This window comes from Polypterus senegalus, chromosome 1 (assembly GCF_016835505.1).
Source record: "Polypterus senegalus isolate Bchr_013 chromosome 1, ASM1683550v1, whole genome shotgun sequence".
Taxonomy (NCBI): domain Eukaryota; kingdom Metazoa; phylum Chordata; class Cladistia; order Polypteriformes; family Polypteridae; genus Polypterus; species Polypterus senegalus.
Window position 1 is genome coordinate 105,646,402 of NC_053154.1, and position 20,656 is coordinate 105,667,057.

The following is a 20,656-nucleotide window of genomic DNA, read 5'->3' on the forward strand; positions in this document are numbered from 1 at the left end:
AAACCACCACAAAATGCAATCTCTGTGCTTGTTTCATGTGGAGAGTATACACAGAGCATACTGACTTGTGACATATAGCAGTAGCAGCATTTTCCTTAGATTCTGCTGGATTGCTGAGCCCTTTACTTTGACACAAAGCATGAACACAGCAACCAGACTGAGAAACTTAGTCACAGGTAACTGTGATGTTATCCTTTTGGATCCATAGCTTGTGACTTTTTTAAGGAATTAAACTGAGCAAAAAATGCAGTTATTATTACTGAACTGTGACTAGATGGCACCACAAGAGAAGCAACACAAAAACTCCTGTCAGCAGAATCCCTGGTAAAAATAAACCTCTGGAGGGTTCATTGTCAGTTATAACACAAAGTCATAGACCAAGTCAAACAAAGGCACAGCTCTGGAGACCAAGGCCAACTGGCCACACATCCCCTCCTGAGCATTCTACAGGCGAGTCTGTATTGAGCAACAGAATTTTTCCATCCATTGATTCCACGGTTCACAGTATCTTTCCATAGGCAGGAAAACAACTTGGAAGTAGAGTAGTGGCACCAAGTGCCACACCAAGACACTAATAAAAGAAACAGAACAGAGAAGGGTTAGTAATGGTTTATAATTAATATATTGCATATATTTTTTATACAAATGACTAACATATAAGCTAATTAGCAGCTCTAATCAGGGTATGCTAGACTATAGTGAGCCTTCAACATGAAAGGGGCATCGCTTATATAAGAAGTCTGATGATTTCACAGCTTTGGGGCCCTGTAGCTAAAACCTTGAACTCCCACAGTTTTCCTTTATTTTTTGTCAATCTTTTGAATCATGAGTAGGCCTTCATTTCGAGATCTCAATGTACACTTCAGTCTGTCAATAAACTCCTCTTTTGGAGAGGTGATTAACTTCTGAGCAGCTCAGAAGATTTTGGGTATAGAATCATGATTGCAGATTATCATCACCACTGTTGTGACATTAAGGTTTCCAGACTGGATATTCATCAAGCCTTAGTTATGCCTTGATATCCTATCCAAAGAAGGTATAAACAGTAGGAGAAGCAAGACTCAACCCCTGGTGGAATCTTACATTTTAAAAATACTTATTATAATCACAAGCAATAAATAAATTAATAAAAATAAAAAATGTTTTGAATAAAAACAGGTAACTTAGTCCAAAGTGGTTCATCAATCTTTATTCACCTCACTATTTTAAAAAATCTTCATGTCCGAACATGAAGGTCTCCAAAAAACTGTTTATTATGCTGTTTGGTAACTTATTTCATATAAATATAACAAAAAATGTTCTGAGAGGACTTGAGGATCACTGCAGCTTTCAGAATCCACTGTTGCCCACAGTATATGTTCCACTAACCCAGTTTATGCTTCCCTTGGAGTTTAAAGAGATTCTGTTCAAATTTTAATTTGGTTGCTGCAAAAATGTGTCTTTTATTCATTTATTCTTATGCAACATTTCTTTTGGTCTTCATAACATTTATAAAACATGAGTAGATAGATTATTAATCTCTGTGCAGTGAGACATATTGACATGCTGATGATAAAATTACTTGTTAAAATGTAGGTGTGACCTATAGGGGGGACCTCTGAGCCCCAAACACAACAGATCTACCACAAGTCCTGGATTCAATAATAGTAATTTATTTTAGCAAATATTTTCACAGGATATTCATAAACATAACATAATTCCTCCTTCTCTCTCTTCCTTTCTCTCCTTCTTCCTCTTCTTTCTTTCTTCCAGCTGAGTGTTGTCTAGCTCCTCTCTTGACACCGACTTGCCTAAATGAGGTCATTCAGATTCCTTTATGCCAGACTTGGGAGTACTTCTGGTGTTCTCACACTATAAGATCGAAGCACTTCCAGGTCAGGCGGAAATCCCTTAAAGTAGAACAGTCTGTCCCAGCAGCTCTCCCTGCTGGCACTCATGGAACCCAGCAGTCTAATCCATGCAGGCCCTGTAGCCCTGCCGTATATTGTATCGGGGGTGCAGCTAGTCCATGTGATTGGTCTCCCCCGCCCTTCCATTAAACTGGCAACCTGACAGGTTAAGGAATCTTGAACCATCCTGACTGGAATGCCAGCTCATGCCTGGTGTCCATTACAAAGGATTCTCAGGTCTTCTGCTAAATGTGTAATATCAAGAGGCATGTGTCTCAGTTAAGCCACCTTAGACCACTCCAATGTGAAGTTTTGATAGTAGGTCACATTCTAGAGATGGATATACACTTTGCAAGTGTTATGAAGACCCAAAGAAGTGTTTGTTACCTAATAGTAAATGAGTAATGGATGCATTTTTGCACTACCTAAACTAAAGTGTTACCATGATTCCTGTATAATTTGAATGCACTCTCATTTTGGAGAAAGGGGGGCTGCAGCTACAGTCTGCCAAACTAGGCATTCCGTCCCTTCTTTCATGTATCATTGAAAGGGCACCTCTACTAATTTAATCTTAGAAGTGATTTTAAATGCAGAAATCCACCTAGTCCTATTAGATCTTCCAGCACTGCCTCCTTTCCAAAAGGTGTATCTTCTACGTTAATTAATTCCTTGTAATACTCCTTTCACTTCACCACATTCCAGTCCAAATCAGTGTGTCCTCTTCCTTGCTGAGAAAACTCCAGCATCATCCAGTATCTTCCCTTAGCAAACAAAAGTCAATCTTTAAGGTCTCAAAGAAACCCTTCCATTGTCAGTCATTTGCTATGACAACTAATTTAAGTACAGTACAATCCTAAATTTCACTCAGATCTAGAGACACATCTAACATTGTACATAACACCTTTTTTCTTTTAACTTGTCAGTTCCTTTGATGTTTAGTATCTACCAATGTTGTGTTGATGTCACAGCATATACCAACTACATTGCTGATTAAGAGAATCTCTTCTAGAAGGTATAGTTGCACTCATTATGGACAATTACTTCTATTTGCCATTTACTGCTCATATGATCATCTGGGCCTGTTTATTTGCTAAAACAGTTGTCTGACCCAGCTAAGCAGTGATTATTTGACAACTGAGTAATTATTTTTACTTGAATGTTCACAAACTATGACAGAACTACAAAGTATGACTTTAAGCCCATGATGCTTAACAGGTGTTGTAATGAGCACCCTGGTGTTCAAAAATGTGATCATTATGGATAATCCATGACTAGCACAAAAGCCAATAGGAATTCATCATTTACATTCAGGCGATTCCTCCCAATCACACCCCTCCAGGTATCTCTGTCATTCCCTATGTGAGAGTTGAAGACTTCCAACTGTGTGACACCCAGCCGGGGGCTTGTGAGTACTCCCATGCCCACTCAGAACCTATCCTGCAGGGCATCTCCAGAGAAGGAAAGAGAGACCATTTGTGATAGAGAAGCCTACTTTCAGAATGTTGAGGTAAGTTCAACTACTGTATATCTATACAAGTACTTTTCGACCATTCACTCAAGCTCCACACTCCTCTCCCAATAGTGACATGATACTGTACATTAAGAGAGACCATTTTGATTCACAAGGTGTACTTTATATGGACGATTCCATTTCACACCTCCTTACCCAATTGGCATTACTCCTAACCCAATCCATTTGCCTTTTATACAGCTAGTCTATAAAGTGGTATGAATCAATTTTTCATGCAGAGCCTGATGAAAGGATTCTGTTGAACATTACCAGCTGATCTCCAGTGAACATTGCCATCAGGTCTGCCCATATGCTTCTTTTAATTTAAAATGTTTGAAAGATAAATCAGGATGTTACATAATTTATCCTGTGTGCATCCATTTTGTTTCCTGATACTTACATGAGTCCAGTTAAATTACATAGTAAGATCGCTCCAACTAGGATGATTCCTGTTTTAACTTATGTAGCCAAATCAGGCTCAAAAAAGGTGTTTTGAAATGCTACTATAAAAGACGCTATACAGGGTGGTCCAGATCTAATTATGCAGATCCACATCGTCTGGATGATTTTGATTTATGCGGGGACGATTCCAGTTTGGTGTGAAGACGATTCTTCATGTCGTCAGTTTGCACACTTCTTGATGGTCTGGGATTTTTCTGGTGATTTTCTATGTAATAAACATAATAAGTTATGGCGTAATGAAAATTGCATAATTAGATCTGGACCACCCTATAGAGTCCCCTTAGCGGATAACAGGGTGCATGCATGCTTTAGATGCTCTAGTATCATAATAATCTTACTTTAATGCCAATTGGAGTTGGCTTAAATGTTGTGAAACTCTTAAAAGGAAAGCTGTAAACTGAAAAATGGGCACAGTAATTTTCTCCGAAGTGTAGGTCTTTTTACAAATTTGTGATGTAAGCGTATGATACCATAGAAGACACTGGCTTTAAGAGCAAAAGATACTGATAAAAACTGGATTTCTTTCCTGCTTTTGCCATACAACACCATTGTTTACCTCCCATAATCATGTTACATTATTTTGCTAGTAATGGATATGCCTCCTGCTTACCTGTTAGACATTGACCGTACTCAACTACCAAGTTTACACTCAGAAGGCATATTTAATGGCGGTCAGTCTCTTACACCCCATGAAGATTAGCAAATCGAGGTCAACATCAGGTATCATTCTAAAAGGGTTGAAATTGCCTCTTGATCACTAAAGCTACAACTTACCTCTTAATAGTGACTAAAATTCACTATTAAAAAGTCAAGCAACATGAATCAAAAATCAGGCAGTCTGTTTCAGTGGGTGTCTAATATACTTGACAAGTAAAAGGGAGCCCGCTGTTTCTCTTGAAACAGGATAATTTAAGATCATCTGTGCAGTGAGGGTTGAGTCTAGATCAGTGGTTTTCAAAGTGTTTTGGACGCAGGACCACTTTGTCAAAGTCAAAGGTATGGAGGACCACTTATAGTCGCCAGCCGAATCACATTCTGTTTTTTTCACACATACATGTACAAAATATTGTAATGACCCAAGGTAACAAGAAGAGTAGCTGTCATAAAAATTCAAGTAGTGAGTTAGTAGGCTGTTTATTGGAAAGCACCTCCTTAATTTAAGTGCCTGTAGTTCTCCTGCTGTTATGCCTTAGGAGGTTGCCATAGGAAACACAACAAAAAAGGCCAACACAAACAGAAGTCGGTTGAATTTGAATTGCTCCTCATTCTTTTTCTATGCTGCAGGCTAATTCTGATACTCTGTGAGCTACCAAGCTGGCTCCTCTTTGTTGGTTTTACCCTGCAGGTCTTCATCTGTTGTTTTCTCCAAGGTCTGTGTGGCATACACTGTCCCTATCTGAATCTCTTCCATACTAAATTCTGCTCCCTGTCCACCTGAAATAAAAGTCTCCATTACAAAATTAGCACTTCTAAATTTACATTTCAAAGTCCCAGATTTTAGTTTTCGATTTTTAGATCAGAAGTAGTGCACATCAGTGTAGTGTCCTTGTGTAGTTGGCTCTTTGGGTGGACGTCAAGGTAGATTTAAGGTGTTTTCACACTTTTTTTTTTTTAATATTTCATTTAGGGAGACCTGAACATGTCAGTCACACTCAGATGTAGACTAAAAGATCCGAACCAAGACCCTCTGAGGTATCAAATGGTATGGTGAGGTATCGAGCGAATCATGAAATGGTTCACATAACATCTGAATGTGACGTGACATAGGACTGATGTAAATACCGAAAATACTGTGCATTATGGGTGAAACTGTACATGCTGTGGTAGTCTCATTCAGAGGATAATGGGTTGATGGTTAACATGGAGCCTTAAAAACCAATAAAAAGGTAAAGAATGAACACACACATTGGTGTAAATGTGATGCAATTCACATAAAGCATTTTGCATAATTACCAATCAATCAGAGCATGCCAAGCACCTGATACATGCCTCATGTGCACATACATGCAGCAGATGAAATAGAAACAGAAGTGTAAATTCACTTTAGAGTAGGTTTGCAGCATCATACAGTTAAGCAAACCTCACTTGATATGTTAACTGACATAAAAACTAAAGCATGTCAGTGTGTGCCCTCAGTACAGCTTGCCTTTTTTCTTACTTTTACCAAAATGAAAAGCGTCCTTATTCTACAATGCGTGGTGGTATAATTTTCAATTAGTCAGTTGTTCAATAGTCACTTTGTTCATAGCTGTATTTGGTAAATAAATCACATAATTACAGAAAATGTAGCAGTGCACAAACACAACTTTGGGTGACCCTTCATGATATTGTGATGGTGAGGGGGAAATGTTTATGCTGATTACTGATATGTTTAGATCACTTGAAAGCTTGCAATGTGAAATACTACCAAACAAACTGGAAATTGAATCAAAGTAACAGATTACACCCTGTTTCAGAGCATATAAAGTAAATTAAAATAGACCGTGTAATGAAGGAGTGACTACAAGTTTGAAGAAAAGTGAGAAGTGAGCATTCACTACAACCATACAGGATCAAAGTAGGAAGGAGTGATGTAGAAGTAAAATATGTTATCTTTTTCAAAAAAGGACGCTCTGTGTTTGGTGCCACTTTATTAGCAAGAAAGCTTTTTTAAGAATCGTGACCAAGGCGGCCCACGGACTACCTGGCACATGCTCAAGGACCACAAGAGGTCCACGGACCACAGTTTGAGAACCACTGGTCTAGATTCACAACCCTATAAATCTAAAGTAGAACATTGTCCACTTAGCATGCATCCTATTTTAGAACACTGCACCTCCACCAACCCACAAAATACTTTTAATTTTATAAATTTTTTTATAATGTTATTGTTCTGTTATCATAATTTGAGCATCAGCATCCCAGGACCATTATTCCTATATTAATGACTGCTGCTAGTCAGTGGTGAAAACGAGAATGTAGTCAAGTTGTTAACTTTAAAAATTTACGAACTGCTTGTCTAAGAATAGATATGATTGTGCTTCTATAAACATTTCTAAGATCATCTAAGTGTGTTGCTTAATTAGATATGCCTGGGTAGGCATATGCAATACTACAGAGCCTTAGATCAATTTTTCCCTTTTCTCAAAAAAAAAACCAGTCACTTCCTTTTATATCCATTTATATAAAAAGTGTGGACGTAGCTTATTTTTATAATCCCAAGTTATTTAGTCACTTCCCAGTGAGACTGCATTTCTAATATAAATTAACAAATCAGTTTATTATGGAGAGAGTGAACTTCATTACCTACATTTGTAAACTGTGTACAGTGCAAGGTTGACTCTTAAACTCCAGATCTGGTAGGAGATAGCATTTTCTTGATTTCATTCCAGAGAAGCTCTTATTGTTTAACTTTATTGACTGCTATTAATCTATTTATCATTATATTCTATCATTATGTAGAGACTGAAGATATTTTAAAGGTGTCTACTTAATCATTTAGAACTAATTCACTAATAGAGAGCAGCAATGTAAAGGTCTAACGGTTTTTAAGGAGTGGAGTTTCTGACCTTAATGTATACAGTATAACATTTAAAATGGCCAGTGTCTGAGAATTAGTTTGTTGTTCATTGTTAAATTTGATTATTTATCATAAAACTGGTGAAAATTTGAACATTGTATTTGGGAACAGAGGTAATTTATTTTTTCTTAGTATACTGACTGTACATTTGCTTTGAACACACTACCAAGATTAAATTATAATTATCTCTATTAGGAAAAAGAAAGTGGTTCAACATTGTTGTAGAACTCAGACGTATAAAATATCTGTCCATGAGTGTATGAAAGTGACTGATCTATGTGTTAGAAGGCATGCTTTATTCCTCTGTATATTATTAATGTCAAATATAGCCATTTAGGTCATTGTTTCGGTGTTTTGTCTATGATAATGCAATGTTGTACTGTTGTTCTACAAACAATAGAGGATTGAATAAGCTAAGTGACCTTTTGTGGAAGTGAATAAAGCCGAGTATGGCTTTAGAAGTGTTACTGGAAGGTAACGTGATGGTTCTCATACTTAATTAATCCCCTGATGTCCTAGGAGAATATGACTTTTGTGGATGCATTTCCAGCAGTATAAAAGTCTAATAGTATCAGCAATTAGTGGGGTGTCGTTTATTTTGCCTAGCTCAATTTGTTCTGGATGCCACTACAATGTTCTTTCTATGTTTTATCACTATGTTTTTCGTGTACACTGTATATTTTAGTAACTTAACTTAATGGAATCATCATCATGGAGAAAAAATATATGCCAACACAGTTCCTTAACAAGACAGCTAACAAACTTCGTTTGAATTCACAAAATTTAATTAGAAAAGAGAGTCCACCAGAGCTTACCATCTATGATTCATTACAAGATACATTACAAGAATACCTTAAAGGAAGGGGTGTCACAGCATAAATGACCTGGGATTATTTCAGTTTGTTTAATCTGTGGACATTGTTTACCACCCTGTTTTCTTGGCAGGGCAGACACACAATAAATGATGGTGGAAATGTCTACATTTATCAAAAACATTTTTCTGGGTAACTAGTGTTCAATTCCTATACCTGCAGGAATCAACAATAAAAAGTTTTGTGGACTTTGTAAATAAGGGAGAGTTTAGGAAAGTAGTCACCAAGGAAATACTGTTAGAAAAAAAATTAAAAGACTGCCACTTAATCAGACGGAACACCAAAAATAGAACTTTCCGAAATACAAAGACAAGAATTGCTTGATGATTCTACAGCAAAAAGTGGAGGAGGTATCTTTTCCATTTGCAGCTGAACAGCAGTCATTGTATACCCAATAACTACAACTGTAGGGAAATCAATGCAGCAAACAATCCTATCAGCTTTATAAACCCAAGTGACAGTTACTAATAATATATTGTAAGAATCGTTTAGTAATTTACCTCAGTGCTTTTTTATATAGGTGTTTTTTTCATTGTGTTGTTTTTTTCCTTTAAATCTATAATGATTGAATTTTAATTACATCAGAAAATTAAGTAAGCTAGTATGAGAGTTGGAAAACGCCATTTATTTGCCAAAAAAGTATGCCATTAGGTGTCATTCATAACAAAGTTTCTGAAAAAAGCTGCTTTTAGCACCTTAGGCCATGTTCTCCAGTGTACTGTGCAGTGCTAACTACTTTTAAATATCTTCTACATACTGTACATACAGTACATGTAGAACTTTATACATGGAATTTTATTTGTCCCCAGGAGGAAATCTGGCTTTTTACAGAAGCTCTTTAAATAAATAAATACATAAATAAATGTACATTGTAATAAGAAAACAAAAATTATAAAGGGTCTGGGGAACCCTGAAGGCTAACCCCATATATTGAAATAGCGCAAAAGGAACAAAAAGAACCATGTGCTTGCTGCAAATTAGTTGAAACTTTGTTGTACACTCGCAGAGTCTGTTCAAGGTGGCTGCACTTCTGGTTTTAATGGTTCATAGGAGGAAGAGGCGGGTCCAGGTGGAGTGACCTCGGAAGTGATGTCATGGCGAAGAGAAATCGTTATTGCTTAGTGCCCTCATTTGTTCCAGGGGAGAAATACTGTCAACCAAGTCCTTAACTTGTTCCCCAAGTGCATGTGTGTGACTATATATATATATATAAATATATGTTTATATATATATATATGTTTATATACATTATACATGCAGACACACATATATTATGGTTTGAACACAAACCAGAGTGATTAAAGAGATTTGGCAGTCCCTGTCCCATTGAGGCATTATGCAGACGTGTTGTTGTTGGAGTCCCAGTAGTGTTTCTTCACACACTTCTGCTGAATCATTTATTGGCTGAAAGTACTCAGTGTTAATGTGTCAGAGAGAGGATGTGCAGCACTGTTCATAATGACGCTCAGTTTTGTATAAATTCTCTCCTTTGCTACTAACTCCAGGGTGCCCAGAGTGTGTCCCATAACTGAGCCTGCCCTTTTATTTGCCATGATGATTTCGTGGACCTCTCTTGAAGTGATTTTACAAGTTCATCACAGTTTTTAAAATCACACTGGCCAACACAGACTTGTAGAAGATGTGAAAGATGTCGCTTCCCATATTAAAGGAATGCTGTCTCCTAAGAAATAACTTGTACTTATAAGACTGTACCACCTATACCACTCTCTGAATAGTGACCTGACATAGATGCTCTTTAGTGTGGTTAAAGTCTATAACCAGTTCCTTGGTTTTGCTATTGTTAAGGCGTAGACAATTCTTTCACCAAGAAGCAAAGTTCTCCACCTGGCTCCTATACTCCTTCTCATCCCACATATCAATACATCCTATAAACGCAGAATTATTTGAGAATTTCTGCAAGTGACATAACTTGGTGTTATATTTGTAGTCCAAGGTATACAGAGTGAAGAGAAAAAAAGACAGAACTGTTCCTTGTCTTGCTCCAGTGTTGTTCACATGTGTATCAGAAACACAGTCCTTGATACTCACAAACTATGGCCTGTCTGACAGATAGTCCTTTACACAGGACTTCATAGGCTCTTCCACATGCATATTTCTCAGCTTGCTCTTTAATAGGGATGGCAAGATGGAATTGAAAGCACTCACATTCGCACACATGTGCACTATCCAGTCCCTCTCCCATGTTGCTGATCTAAAAAGCCAACTCACCCTTGTATGAACAGGAAAGATATTTCAGTGGAAAAATTAGGATTGCAAATTATATTTATTTATCCAAAACCTTATTAGCTTAAATTTCATGTTCTTCACACTAAAGGACTTTGAATCCATTTGAATAGTGATAAATTCTATGAAATGTTTATCTGCTAATAATAGGGAGTTAGGATGCCAGTTGCAAGTTGAGTATGTAAGTTCAGAATCATATTTAAAATAATTGATAGTTGTCAAGAAATTGTTAGCATTGAAGGAATAGTCAATTCTTGAAATTCTTGAATAACAATGTTATACGGACAAGAAGAAGAAATAATCTCATGAGGTTGAATATAAAAATAGCCATGGATCTGATAAATTGTGATCCAAGTTGAACTTCAAAATTATCTTTGCTGTTTTATATTTTATAGTTGCTGAACTTGAGGACCTATCCAATGATTTTAAAACACACTGAAAATCTCCAGCAATATGAGGGTTCATATTAGAGACCTGTGAACAAAGTTTTGCATAAATTCTCAGTCTTCCACATTGAGTGCATATATAGTATTTTTACCAGATATTTTTACCTTTGAACTGAATAATTCCACCATCACCATAACATAGTGTCCTTAAGTATCAGACATTACATTGGTTGGTACAAGTTTGATTTCTTTACAGATTATAATCCCCACTCCTCTTTTTTATAATAGTTGGAATGAAAGGTTTACAAAATCCAGTTTCTTTTTAGTCAAAATTGGTTTTTACTTTTTACGTGAGTCCCCTGTAAATATGCTGTCTTGACCTTTAAGTCTATGAGATGGGAGAATAACTTTTTTCTCTTTAGGTCCTGATTGGGACCTTTGACATTCCAAGTTACAATGTTCAGCGATTGATCAAAAATATACTACTTCTGAGCATTAGGGGATAATTTTGAATTCTTCAGCAGAAGCAGTGAGTAATTATAAATTTCAGCTTTAACACTAATTTTAATTGACAGGTGTTAAAATTAGTAAGATAGCACATAAATTGTAATTTGTAATTTTTGGGGGTAAAAGAAATACAGAGATAATAATTTGCATTCTTGGCTTGGATTTTCAGAGAAGTGTGCTTTCCCAGTGACTTCTCTAGCACATCATATTAGACTGGATAACTATTTCTGCCTAATATAAAAACAGTTTAAATATTAAGTTTAGTTATGTGGAGATAGCCATCACAAGAAAATATACAGATATCTTTCAGTATAATTTTGTACTTTAGATAAAATCAAACAAAATGCTAACAGATGGTCCATCCTCCATCTCACCTTAGCAGGGAGAATTCATACTGCCAAAATCAGTATTCTCCTTAAGCTTCCATGTCTATTTCAGAGTATCCTCTGAATCCTATTTATAAACAAATCATTCTTTAATAACTTTCACTCAATTATAACATTCATTTGGAATTTGAAATGCTCATGCATTCAAAAAGCCACTCTTCAAAGATTCAAAGCAGAAGGTGGCATGGCGCTACATAACTTCAAATTTTACTAAATATACGCACAATTACATTTTGGAACTGCAGAAGTTCATGAATTCACATCATCTTGGTTTGCAATGAAGAACAAATCCTGTTCTAATCTTCCTTGCTTACCCTACCTTGAGCTCCATTTAATACTAACTATTGTCAATTTACCAGTAATCTAACTGTCTAGCAATTACTTAAAATAGGAAACCAATGCAGGATATATTTCAATTTAGTAATTTATAGTAATTTTGTTTGTCTTCCCTATATATACAGTATACATAGAATATAACTGAATCACTATTTAAATGCATTAAATTAAAATCCTGCATTCCTATCTTCCATTTCTGTGGTGTTCTGGAAAATAAATGAGGGAGAAAAAGATAAATTACACAAATCTCAAGATCAAAAAAGGTATCTCTTTGTGCACTTTTGATCAAAATAGTTTTATTCTTACAGCATGATTTAGCCACCATGTAATATGAATACCTAAATGGACTGAAAGTAATTCTATTTATGTTCACTACAAATTAAAAAAAAAATCAATAGGCACGCATTATGATGCAATTACAGTGCTATACCTTTCCTTATTTCATAATTGACCACTTACATGAAAATTTATTAAATAAAAGAAAATACATAAATATACAAAAAAGAAAGCTTGAAATGTAGACTTATATAAATGGGTACTGTTTACTTTGATAAACAGAATACACATTTCTTTAATGATTAGTTTTTCCCTTATAGAGTAACTGTTACACATTTGCACCAAAACTACAGGTTGTCATCAAGTTCAGTAGAGTTTTAAGGATGTGTGATGATCAGAACTTCAAGTAAGGCAGTAGATGTATTTATATTTTTTTTTACAAATCCTCTGGATTTTTAAATCTTAAATTTAAGATAAAGGGACAATTTGAGTGTAATCCAGTCTTGAATTTATGCCAGTTCCCTGAAGGATGAGCAAGTCTAAGATTGTTAGCGCCAATCAGCCACAAAGAGCTTCTGGCAGTCTTAATGTGTCTTGTTTTGTTTTTGTTTGAAAGAACACAGCTGTATTTAAGACAAATCAAGCATTTTCTTACATTCCAACAATAATGCATTGTTTAAGTCTGAAAGCTCCAGAATGCATACAAAAATAATTTGGTTTTGAAACTTTATTTCTTTACTTTGCTGTGGCGTGTTCAATTATATGTTTCCATATATGAGGAGCTACTCCCCAAAATTGGACAGATCCAGTGTAAACAATGTAAATACGCGGATATAATGTAAATGTTCTTTTACACCAATATGAGATTTAATTAGGCAAACCGATTACCAGAAAATGTATTTTGCAACACACCACTTAATAAAATTATTTCTTCAAAGGACTTTAAGCAAGAACATGAAAGTTTTAATGTTAGTTAAATACACAATATAAACAATAAAAACGTAGAGTGTTGAAGAAAAATTTGAATGAGGAAAGAAAAATGATGAATAAGAGGTGACAAATGAGTTGATGAGTGCATAATAAACATACAAGTGAAATTTGACATGATTAAGAAACGACACATGCATTTATCGTAAAAAAAAAGGATATCTATGATTATAAATAATGAAATAATTTGATTCACAAGAATTGCAGGTAATACATGATTTTAGAATCAAATGACAACTACTGAGTAACATTAAACTAAGAGAACGGTGAGCAATAAATAAGGTGGGGACTGACAGGTGAAATATAGAAGTAATTATACTTAACAGCAGAAATAACAAAAGGCAATATTCTAAATTGGATATCTTGTGTGCATGACAAAAATTACATAAAAGTAAATCTCTAGTTCACTCATCTAATTTAGGTAGGCTCTGTTTATAGAAAGACTTCTGTGTGTTTGAATGGAGTAATATTTTTGGTAAAGAAAGAAGTCAGCTTACATGCCATACAATTAACAAATCTTATCAACACATTCAACGGGTTAATACTGTAAAACAAGGCAGATCTAATTTTATTTCATTTGTCACTTTAACCAATCTTAATCATCAGTACCAAAGATCATTTCTCTGTGTGCCATAGATGAAGGATAGCTCTGGGGAATGGCGGAGACCAGAGTTAAAGTATGATTCTTTGTAAATATAATTTCCTTATCAAAGGGTAAGAGGCTAAAAGACTTGATAAGTCAGTGACTTCACCAGTATCCTAATTCATGCTCTCTCATAAAACTGAGGCTGAATTGTTATCAAATGTAGCTATTAAAATATGCTATGTATTGCAAAATTTACCCATTCTTCTGTCATATAGGTAAACACATAAGAGGGTACCATGTACTTCCAAAGCTATTAATGTCTTCTAGATTAGAGCAGTAGTGCAGGCAGTCGTAGAGTGGATGAAGGGTGCCATAACCAGATATCATTTAAGGTTTTTTTATTTTGGATTTTTTAGTAAACAATACATGCTCAATGGTTCTTGGACTATGGGCAAATGAACATTTAAAGATACCTCAAAATGTATTTCAAGATCTCTTAAAGTAAATTATAGACATCGTTTATGATAATGTTTCAGGATTTATGAAATGCATTTCAGGATATATTAAAAATGATATTTTGGCCACTTTGATATATCTAAAATACATTCTACGATAATGTAATTAAAATAAATTACCTTGCACTTTCAGATATCTCCAAATACATTTTGAGAGATTTGAAATACAAGAGATCTCAAAATGACTTCCTTAATATTTTCAATAGGACTTTCTGTCATTGTATGATATTTTGAAATGCAGTACATATGAGATAACTTAAATTGCACATGAAACTATTTTAAGATACCTCAAAATGCATTTGAAATATCTCTGAATGTTATTGTTTAGATAACTTAAAAGATAATGAAGATATCCTAAAAGCAACTTGTGATACAGTATAATCATAAGGACATGTGTCTGAAATATCTAAAAATCATTTTATATCTTTCAGATTAATTTTCTGATGCCTTAAAAATGATTTATTCTTCATTTGATTTATATTACAATGTATATGAAAACACATCAGAAGTATTGTAATTATAGAATATTAGAAGTGCATTTTATCTTTCAAATTGAATTTGCACCAGCTTTAACACATATCATTTTTTGATATTCTATAATTAAAGATATCACAAATTTAGGAAATCTCAAATTCCAAAACTGACATTGAGATATATCAGACTCAGTTCAATTCAGTTTACGTTTATAACAAGCACACAGGTAAATGCAATTAATTACAAACTTAAAATATTACTAATTATATAAATATTACATATAAAGAAACAGATTTGTTCAAATAGCCAGGAAAACAGAATAGTTGGAAATGGTTAAACATAAATGTAACATAATAATATCTGTCTATTAAATAAATGTTGAACTGTATTTAGTTGACAACAGAGAAGAGAAAAACAAAAGCTCCAGACAGGAGCGTCCTTGATGTAAATAAACCTCTGGAGAGCCATGCTCAGTTATAGCAGACAACATCAAAGCAAAAATCAAACACAGTCAGAATTTTTGAGACCTCAGCCAGCTGGCCACTCACCCTCTCCTGGGCATTTTATTGCAGAGTCTACACTGAGGCATCTAATATGATGACTGAATCTTTTCATTCGTTGATTTTATGCTCCTTGTAGCTCAGATGTCCTTACATGAGCACGAAAGCAGCTTGGAAGCAGAGAGTGGTACCAACTAAGGTAGCAGGGTACCAAGAAGAGAAACAGAATGGAGGGAGGGTTAGTAGTGGTTTGTAATTATTGTATTAATTATTTTTTAGACAAGTGACGAAAACAGAGATACAATATGCACAGCTAATCAGGAGTTCTAATCAGGGTATGCTAGACTAAAGTAGTGCATGTTTGCCTTGATTGAAAGCTGCGACTGAAGGGACATCTCTTATATAAGCAGGCAGATGATTCCACAGTTTTGGGGCCCTGTAGCTACAAGATAGACTTTTCACTGTTATTTTTTTAATCCTTGGAATTTTTAGTAGGCCAGAATCTTCAGATTCAAATGTGCGCTCTGGTTTGTAAGCAGTGATAAATTCTGATAGTTGAGTAGGGGCCGTAGCCATTTAAGGCATTAAAAATATTGAGAAGAATTTTAAAATCAGCCTTAAGCTTAACTGGAAGCCAGTGTAAAGACTTAAGAACTGGAGTTATGTGTTTGTACTTTCTAGTTTTGCAGCAGCACTTTGACTTTACTGAAATCTGCATATAGTGTAGAATGGTTTAAAATCTTTGAATAATGTAGTAGTCAGTCCTACTAATAATTAATTAATTTATCACTATTCTCCATATTTAGAAACTTTATTAAATCCCCAATAATTTTAAGTTGGAAACAAAGTTTTAGTTTTGTATTATTTTTGTTAAAAGGTGTCAAAGATAATGTATAAATTACATGCTGATTCGGTGAAACTAATGATTAGTCCGAATGAGTCCAAAAGTGATAGAGTATTGCTGCTGTTTGCATCATTCCCCCCAATTAATAGCATTTCAGTTTTTTTCTGTATTAAGAGAAAGTAGTTATCCTCCATTCCTTTAACTCTCTGACACAAATAATTAAGGCCACTATTGGAGAATTGACATTTGGTCTAAATGAAAGAAATAGCTGGGTATATCGAGTGAAAATGAATGTTATGTTTTCTAATGATAATTCCTAATGGAAGCATGTAAAGTGAAAACAGTAAAGTTCTGAGTGCTGAGCCCTGCGTGATAAATTTTGAGTACATTTCTGCACATACTGACATCTAATATGAATTTGATAAATATGAACTAAACCAAGAACTGGGCCTAAGAGCCCAACTATGTAGCCTATGTAACAAAATAGTGTGGTCAGTGGTATGAAAGGCTGAGTTTAAACCTAACAATATAATTATTGTGGACATTCCTTCATCAGAGAACATTAGCTTGTCATTAACAACATGCTGTTTCTGTTCTATGACTGGTGAAGAAGTAAGACTGGAATTACTCAAGTAAATTACAATGTGTCAAGTGGAATTGAAGCTCTGTGGCAAGTAACTTTTCAAGTATTTTAAGAAATGGTATATATGAAATAGGTTTGTAATTGCTACGTGTATGTGTATCTAGCTTTAGATTTTTCAGTGATGGTTTAATGTCTAACACTTTTAATGCATTAGAAATGATGACACTCAGTAGTAAACTATTGATAATGCTAAGACAGGGGGCTGCAAGAATAGCCATTTAGCTTTTAAATCAATATGAAATACAAGGCTTAGGAAGTCATTCTGAATATCTAAAAATGTATTTGAGATATTTGGAAATGCAAAGTTGTTTTTGAAATATTTGAAAATATATTTGTGAGATTTTTAAAGGCATTTTGGATATCTTAAAATGTAGCGTAGATATTTTAAAATATAGGACAACTCTTTTTAAAATATCTTGAAATAATTTTCAGGTACCTAGAAAGTTGAGCTGCATTTTAATATTTGTAAATTTATTTTGAGATATTCTGAATGCTAATTTGACATTCCATACTAGAACTTCTTGTATGATCTTGTCATTTAGGTTAAAGTTTGTTGGGCTTGTTAAAACCAAATCAATTAGGAAATTGAGAAAAGAAAGACCATTGAACCACATTGAACTAAAACTATTGGATTTTTGTGTATGTGTCAAGCATGTAACAGAGCTTCCAAAAGATGCAGCTGACTTCACAACTTAATGTCAGTTTAGGGACAGATTCTATTGAAAAGAAACTTACCTAGAAGTGTATCTGTTTAGATGTTGAACTTTATGCATGTTCACAGTATGTGTGTAATTATGTGTGCTCCATTTATCCCATTTTGTGTTAGTTATATAAACATATTTGCATTTTGCATGCATTTAGATTGATGTATGTCTGTATACTTTGATATATTTACTAGTGCCTAACACCGCCATTTTGTACGTTTGAGTTTAAACAGAGAACCACCATGAATTATGTGAAATCTGTTAGTTACAAAAGAATTGAAGTGTTATTTTTTAAAATTTCATTAGTTGTATCCTTTGTTTGTTTAAGAAAATTGGGATTCCTACTTTTTGTGCCTTACTAAAGTGTTCTAAATCTTAGAATTTAAACTCCATTCTGGTACCACTTGAATTTCTTTGATGATCTGCGTCTGTCTCTCCTCACCTTTCTCCCCTCCCTTTGTTACCCTTTCCTTCGTGTTCTGTCTGTTTTACTACTTATAAAATGGCCCCCCTCCGTTTCTGTCTCTCTCTCTCTTCTTTCTCTCTCACCTTCTTTCTACATGGTGACCAATCTCTCTCTGTCATGGGATGGCCGAATCCTCCAGAGAAGGCCGCATGGTGGTGCTATCACTCGTTCTTGGTCTCTCAGAGCAGGATGATTTTGCCAATATTCCCGACTTGCAGACTGCACCAGGCCAGCAAAACCAGAACGCCCCACCGGACAAGAGGTATGGCCTGTTCATGGTACCACTGGATCAAGCTTGAAACAGGGAACTAAAGTTGGAGACTAACGTAGAGTACAGTGAAAGGTGGACTAGGAATAAGGGTAGAGGACAGCATTTTGGGATGGAATAATTGATGTTATGGGGAAAATGCAACCTAACAATTATTGGCTTAATTCAATGAATGCATATAAGTTTACACCAGACCTGGGAGTATTTACAGTTAAAATGAAACAAAAAGCTGGCAAGGAGGGCTGTACAATCTCTTCTTGTCATTTTTGAATAAATTAATGTAGTATTAAGAAAGAGTATATGTGGGAAAGGGTAGAGGCCATATAAGTTAACTAAAGCCAGATATCTATTATAATTTGATGTTGAATATGTTGAAGTGGAGCTACGTTTGAAAATGTATTTTGAATATTAAGAATTGTTAATTGAGAGATTGACAAAAGATATTGCCTTGATGTATTAAATAGCCCATAGCCATGATATATAACCTTTGCATAACTATGAAATAAAAGAGATTTCCATAAACTGCTAAATTCTCTGCAGTAACTCTATACAAGATGTGATAAATGGAAATACTGAGCCGGTGATCTTTCTAACACTGCAGAAACTACAAATGAGGCACAGTCCCATAATCTTATGTAAACTAGCAAGTGGTTGTAGAAAGAATTTGACTTCTAAAGTTATAAACAATTGCTAACTATTAAACTGAGCCATTTGATTATAGGGGAACTTCCTATGTTAAAACTCAGCTACAAAGGCCAGCTCATCTAATTACTTCAGTAGAATAATACATTTAGAGGATAGATTGTATCTGTAATTAAGAAGAAAAATTTGAATGTCATTGTTTGCTAAGGTTCTGCTATGCCATGCAAATTTTGTAGGTTGTCAGTTGAAAAAATACCAGCCATCACTTCCTTGTCTCATGCATCAGCAAGGAAATAATTATTAAATACTGTTGTTTGAGCCTTCTAATTAAGTGATTAATAGTGACATAAAAATTAAGTTAGGCTGACAGTTATGGAGCTTTGTGTGCATATAAAAAACTATAATGGTATTTTTTGTAATATTCATTAAATTACACTGAATTAATCAATGGGATTTATTTTGTGTTAAAAGGCCATAATTTTACAGGATAAGTGATTAAAAATATTAGAAGAGGTCATTGATATAAAATATTTCTCTGAAGCAAACAACTGACCAATTAATGCTGTCAGATAGTGAGAGAACATATGCACACAATACAGTACATAAAATCTCAGCATCTGTGCTTCATCCAGGATACAGATATTAATTTTGAAACCTGAAACATGAAATTCATAAATAAGTTTTCATCAGTTTCTGAAACCTGTCACCCTCTAAAAGTATTTGACATTCATTCTCTTTTTTCCAGATATTAGATCACAATTGCTCAAATAAGTTGGGCCTTTAAAGTCGCAAAGATCAGTGATGCAAGTTTGTTTTCTGTTTAATCCACTAAATCTTCAACTACAGTCATCATCTTTGTGATTCACCTACAGAGGTTTCTAAAGTCATTGGCACCCAACCCTCACAAGCACCTGTTTCAATTTTTAAAATTATATACTGCTTACCTAAAATCATTCTTGGTCAAGGTTGATTAGTTTTTTTTGTAACTGCCATAATGCATGTATCTTTAGCTAGTTTATTTTCATATTAGGCATTACAGTTTTTGATAACTTATTTTAAAAGTATGGATGTTCATTGCTTTGCTGTGTCAAGTTACATTGTGGTTGGAGAGAACTGAGAGAGAGAGACTCCTTGCCTTTTTCTGTTTCATCTTTCTAATGTAAGATGTACATCTATGCCAGACAAAGAAATCTCCATCACCATAATTTAGCATCCCTTATATTTGTATTGTTTGACATGATAACTGATGTTAGAACGGGGAAGAGTGATTGAATATTGTTGAGGAACAGAAAGGTATTTCATCAGGGAATTACAAGAAATGTAGGATTTCACCCACCCTTATCAAGCCCATCATGACCAGAATAGTTTTTGCTGTCATAATTCATCTGAAATACCAGGATTGATAAAAATAACACTTTCTTTTTGTTTTACTGTCATCTTGGTGATGTCACAATCATTGGCATTTTGGAGAGGTTAATTGACATCATGCTGTTAGTTGGGGTTGAAAAAAAAGATTGTTAGGTACATAACAGTTCTACTCTACGTTGATTCACAAAATTTCATAATCTGATTTTTATATGTGCTTATGAATGAATTTAAA

At 34.7% G+C, this 20,656-nt stretch overlaps 1 protein-coding gene across 1 annotated transcript in view; it reads left to right on the forward strand.

The window, feature by feature from the left end:
- The window catches only part of syt7a (synaptotagmin VIIa), a 522,179-nt gene that overhangs the window by 447,633 nt on the left and 53,890 nt on the right, over positions 1–20,656 (forward strand). Inside the window, 1 exon segment of the mRNA XM_039755414.1 lies at positions 18,286–18,408. Within this exon segment, the coding sequence (XP_039611348.1) occupies positions 18,286–18,408 (123 nt within the window).